Source organism: Dendrobium catenatum, unplaced genomic scaffold (assembly GCF_001605985.2).
Source record: "Dendrobium catenatum unplaced genomic scaffold, ASM160598v2 fragScaff_scaffold_334, whole genome shotgun sequence".
In the NCBI taxonomy this organism is placed as follows: Eukaryota; Viridiplantae; Streptophyta; class Magnoliopsida; order Asparagales; family Orchidaceae; genus Dendrobium; species Dendrobium catenatum.
The window spans coordinates 1,170,350-1,175,770 of record NW_021318796.1 but is presented as its reverse complement, the minus strand read 5'-3'; the positions used below and the strand labels follow the sequence as shown (position 1 = coordinate 1,175,770).

Genomic DNA, 5,421 nt, shown 5'->3' with positions numbered 1-5,421 from the left:
CTTTCGCACGATAAAGCAGAAGAGCTAAAAATGCTTCTTGTTGAGTATAAAGATTGTTTTGCGTGGAATTACACTGAAATGCCTGGTTTATCACCAGAGGTGGCAGTGCATAAGCTCTCTATCAACGCTAAAGTACAACCTATCAAGCAGGCACCCAGGCGAATACGACTTGAGATTGAAGAGCAGGTGATCGCTGAAACTAAAAAGCTCATTGAAGCTGACTTTATTCGGGAAGAAAAATATGCTGACTGGATTGCCAACATCGTCCCAATAAAGAAGAAAAATGGTCAAATTCGTATATGCATAGACTATCAGGATTTGAACAAGGCATGCCCGAAGGATGATTTCCCACTCCCTAATGCAGAACTTATGATCGATAACACGTCGAACCACGATATGTTCTCATTTATGGATGGTTCGTCAGGTTATAATCAAATTAAAATGGACCCAGACGATGAAAAGCATACTGCCTTTCGAACTCCTATAGGCATATACTGTTACAAGGTTATGCCATTTGGATTGAAGAATGCCGAGGCCACCTATCAAAGGACGATGACCCGCATCTTTGATGATCTTATTCATAAGCATGTAGAATGTTATGTTGATGATTTAGTTGTAAAAAGAAAAAAATCAACATGAACATGTAAATGATCTCAAAGTTGTATTTGAAAGGATTCACAAATTTAATTTGAAAATGAATTCGCTTAAATGCACTTTTGGTGTGTCATCCGGTTAATTTCTCGGATTTATTGTATGCCACAGAGGGATCGAAATTAATCCTGATAAAATTCAAGCAATAGTGAAAATGCCACCTCCAAAAACTCTAAGACAACTTCGTTCATTACAAGGAAGATTAGCATATATCCGAAGATTTATATCTAATCTCTCGGGTAGATGCCAACCCTTTGCACGATTGATGAAGAAAGATACTCCTTTCGTGTGGGACGATGCTTGTCAGGAGGCATTTAATAGTATAAAGCAATACCTGTTAAATCCTCCTATCCTTGCTGCTCCTATTCTAGGTAAACCCCTTATTTTGTATACAACAGCTTTGGAGGAATCCCTCGGAGCATTACTAGCACAAGATAATATCGATGGCAAAGAAAATTCCCTTTACTATATTAGTCGTCGACTAATAGGGGCCGAATCAAAATACTTGCCAATCGAAAAATAATGTTTAGCATTAATTTTTGCCACACAAAAATTGCGACATTATATGTTATCTCATAAGATAACATTAATATCTAAAATAGATCCATTAAAGTTTTTAATGACTAGACCCACTCTAACGGGTCGTCTAGCTAGATGGACGGTGTTGCTAATGCAATTTGATATAACCTACATGCCACAAAAGACTATAAAAGGGCAGGCACTAGCTGATTTTCTAGCTGCTCATCCTTTACCTATAGATTCTCCACTTAATAATGAGCTGCCAGATGAGCAGATAATCGAAGTGGAAGAGAGAATACATCTACGAGAATGGGAGCTCTATTTTGATGGAGCTTCATCAATAAAACCAGCCCGACCACCTAAACTCCCAATAGTTCAGGTAGGCATCGGCCTTATATTTGTAACCCCACAAGGCGGTATATTGCGATACTCATATAGCTTAATAGAACCTCGCACTAATAATGAAGCTGAATATGAAGCTTTAATAGCAGGTCTTGAACTTGCAATTAACATGCAAATTCATAAACTTCATATTTATGAAGATTCTCAACTTATAATTAAGCAAATAGCAGGTGCTTTTAAAATTAATAAGCCCGAACTAATCACATATTATGAGTACACTTTGAAACTCCTAGAAGAAATTCCCGAGGTAACCCTAACTAGGATTACACGAGGTGAGAACGGCAAAGCCGATGCGCTGGCAAAACTAGCTAAAGAAATGATAAATGTCCAAGAAGATCCAATCATCATAACCATCCAGAATAGACATGCATTATCTCCTGCTTCCTTACAAGAAGAGGAAGGAAAGGAAATACTCAAGTGCTTATATATATCAGATGAGAATGATTGGAGGAAACCATTTATTACATATTTTAAAGAGGGTAGATTACCGGAGAATAAATCTACTGCCTCACAAATAGCTAAAAGAGCATTAAGATATGCTTATGTTAATGAGACGTTATATCGTAGATCATTTGACTAAATATGGCTACGATGTTTAGGTCCTAACGAATCCCAAAGAGTTATAACTGAAGTCCATGAAGGATTGTGCGGTGTGCATCAATCTGGACCAAAAATGAAGATCAAAATTAAACACATGGGATATTATTGGCCTAGCATGATTAAGGATTGTCTTAACTATGCTAAAAAGTGTTATCAATGTCAAGTGCATGCTGATGTTATACACCGGCCTCCTAACCTGTTACATCCTACAGTAGCATCTTGGCCATTCAAAAGCTGGGGCACCGATATAATTTGTCATATAGAACCACCTTCTTCTTCAGGACATCGGTTCATCCTTGTTGCCACAGATTACTTCTCAAAATGGGCTGAAGCAATTCCCCTAAAAGAAGTTAAAGCGGACAATATTATGAAATTCTTCCGAGATAATATTGTCTATCGTTTTGGCATACCACGTCGAATTATATCAGACAATGGTACCGCCTTTAAAAGTGCCAAAATTTATCGATTTATAGAGCGTCATAAGATAGACTGGCGTTATTCATCGATATATAACCCAAGAGCCAATGGTTTGGCCGAAGCATTTAACAAAACTTTGATTAAACTGCTCAAGAAAATTCTCTCTAAAAATAAGAGAGAATGGCACGATAAATTAACGGAAGCCTTATGGGCATATCGCACAACCTATAAGACTGCGACACAGGCTACCCCATATTCTCTAGTCTTCGGAACAGAGGCGATATTACTTCTCGAGGTGGAGTTACCGTCGCTTCGTATTGCTATACAATACGACTTAACTCGAGAAGAGAATGATCTTTTAAGGTTGGAAGAACTTGAAGCTTTAGATGAAACTAGGCTGCAAGCCCAACAAAATTTAGAAATCTATAAAGCTCGAATGACTAGGGCTCATGATTGAATGGTCCGTCCTAGGAGTTTCAAAGAAGGTGAACTTGTACTAGTTCGTAAAAGACCCATAATTCCCCATCGCTGAGTCGGTGGTAAATTTGACCCAATATGGGAAGGACCCTTCATTATCGAAAAGGTATATGAAGGAGGGGCATACAAACTTATAGATATTTCTGGTCAAAGGCCTATGCCACCAATTAATGGCCAATATCTAAAGAAATACTACACATAATCTCTAAATTGATAGAATATTATGATGAAAACTCCTCCTGTAATACAGGAGGCAATTTATATATCTCCCTGTGAGGTAGGAGATAATATTTAATCTCTCCTATAAAGATAGGAAATGATTAACATATATTCCTGCAATGTAGGATATAAGTTTACATGTTCTTTTGCAATGCAAATAACACATGACATACACCCTCCTGTAATACAGGAGGCAATTTTATTTATATCATCATAAAAGGTAGAAGATACCTTATACTCCCTCTTGAAATATAGGAGGCAATGTTATAGATACATTATACTCCCTCCTGTAATACAGGAGGCAATTTTTTTTATAAAAAAAATACCTCTTTACCAAATAATGTAAAGAAATCATGAGACTACATATTGACTTAATGATTTATCATTATAATTAACTGCTGAGGTCTTTTACGCTCACAAACCTAAGGGTCGAGCTAAAATTCATTGGTTCAATAAGCCTAAGGGCCGAACTGCTAAGTCTTTTATGCTCAAAAACCTTAGGGTCGAGCTAGAATTCATTAGTTTAATAAGCCTAAGGGCCGAACCGCTAAGTTCTTATGCTCACAAACCTAAGGGTCGAGCTATAAAAAGAATAATAATAATAAAAAAAAGGAAGAAGAAGAGAAACTATAAAATTAATGCATAATTATAAATAAATATATGCATAAATACTAGAAATGTGGTAATGAAGCTGTCAAAGTCTGAATTGAATGTTGCTGATCTGATGTCTAACTCTGAACAAACGATCCTGCAACATCGCTCGCTGCTCCTCTGCGAGCTCCAACCGACGACGAGCCGAGTCAAACTCCTCAGTGGAAAATGAAAATCTATCCTCCAAATGCTTAACCTCGTAAGCTATCAAAGAAAAGTCCTCCTCGGTATGGATAGCCACTGCTCTAACCTCCTCACGTCTCTCTAGAAGAACTCTCTCCCTCAATTTCAAAGCTCTGAGCTCAGCTTCTATACCCAGAAGCACCATCTGCTCTCTAGAAATGTCCCACTGACAGTGATGCAAATTTTGTAATCCAAAATCTAGATCAAAACGAGCTCTCCTCATCCTATCCCAAGTAGCTCGGGCCTCAGCCTCTAAATCAGCAAGAATTATGTTAGACAACCTTCGAGAAGCGTAGTCTAGCTGAAGTAACCCGAACTCAACAGTGTGACAGGAAAGTTCCCACATCTGCAAAAGGCTATCTCGTAGACCACAGGAGGCAGCAAAGTCCAAAAGTAAGCAGGCCTCCATATAAAAACTAAACAAGTCTGGTAAAGCATTAAGGTCTACTCGCCGTAGTAAAACTCGTAGCGCAGTAACGGCATACTGCTCTCCTCTTAGCCACCGCTGACTAAAAGAGCGATGAGCTCGAAACACAGATCTTGACTCGAAACATGAAAGCTCTAAACCTAGAATATGAAAGGAGTTATCATTACAAAATATTTATATATACAATATGATAAGAAATGCTAATTTGAAATAAGATAATACCTGAAAGGTGAGAGTCCTCTATAGAAGCTACAGATCGCCAACCACTCTGGTGGGAGGTAACGTCTGGTGAAGAACTCCCTGAAGAACAATCTGAGACCACCTGAGTCAAGGAAGGGTGGGTGACTAGCTCCGTCGTGGTGTCATCGGCATCACTCCTGGGTAGTAACTGGGTAGAGCCACTACAAGTACATTGATCATCAAGTGAAAGCTCTCCCAACGAGTCACCAACGACTACCCAAGTAGAATCTGAAAGAGTAGGAGACGAAACAACCAGCTCCACAACAAGTCCACTAGGACTACCGGCGGTGTGATCTATAAAAGACGCTGGTCTGTCATTTAATATATACATATATGAATGGGAGTTAAAAAAAAATCATATATATGTATATAACAAATAAAGGCTACTAAGTAAGCATGTGTGTAAGAAATATTTACCTTCAACATCACCAGAAGCAGTAACGGTGATAGATGGGATCTCAGTGCTTGAGTGATCTCCTATATGCAAGTCACTCGATGATGGCTGATGTGAAGAGCTACTTATGCTCAATGCCGGACTCAAATTGGTGTAAGGAGCTGGTGAAGCAGGTGTAAGTCCACTAAGCTGTAGCTCAGGAGAAAGCCTACCACCTAAGTTAAAAAAAAAAAAAGTCAAA

The 5,421-nt window shown here is 38.5% G+C and overlaps 1 protein-coding gene across 1 annotated transcript; it reads right to left on the bottom strand.

Annotated features, from left to right (window-relative positions):
* Positions 1-3,979: 3,979 nt before the first annotated feature.
* Positions 3,980-5,132, bottom strand: LOC114579363. The gene is made up of 2 exons (XM_028693689.1): positions 4,769-5,132; positions 3,980-4,686 (listed from the first exon to the last, which is right to left on the bottom strand). The coding sequence occupies exons 1-2, from the start codon at positions 5,115-5,117 to the stop codon at positions 3,980-3,982; spliced, it is 1,056 nt and encodes a 351-aa protein (XP_028549522.1). The 5' UTR covers positions 5,118-5,132.
* Positions 5,133-5,421: the final 289 nt, after the last annotated feature.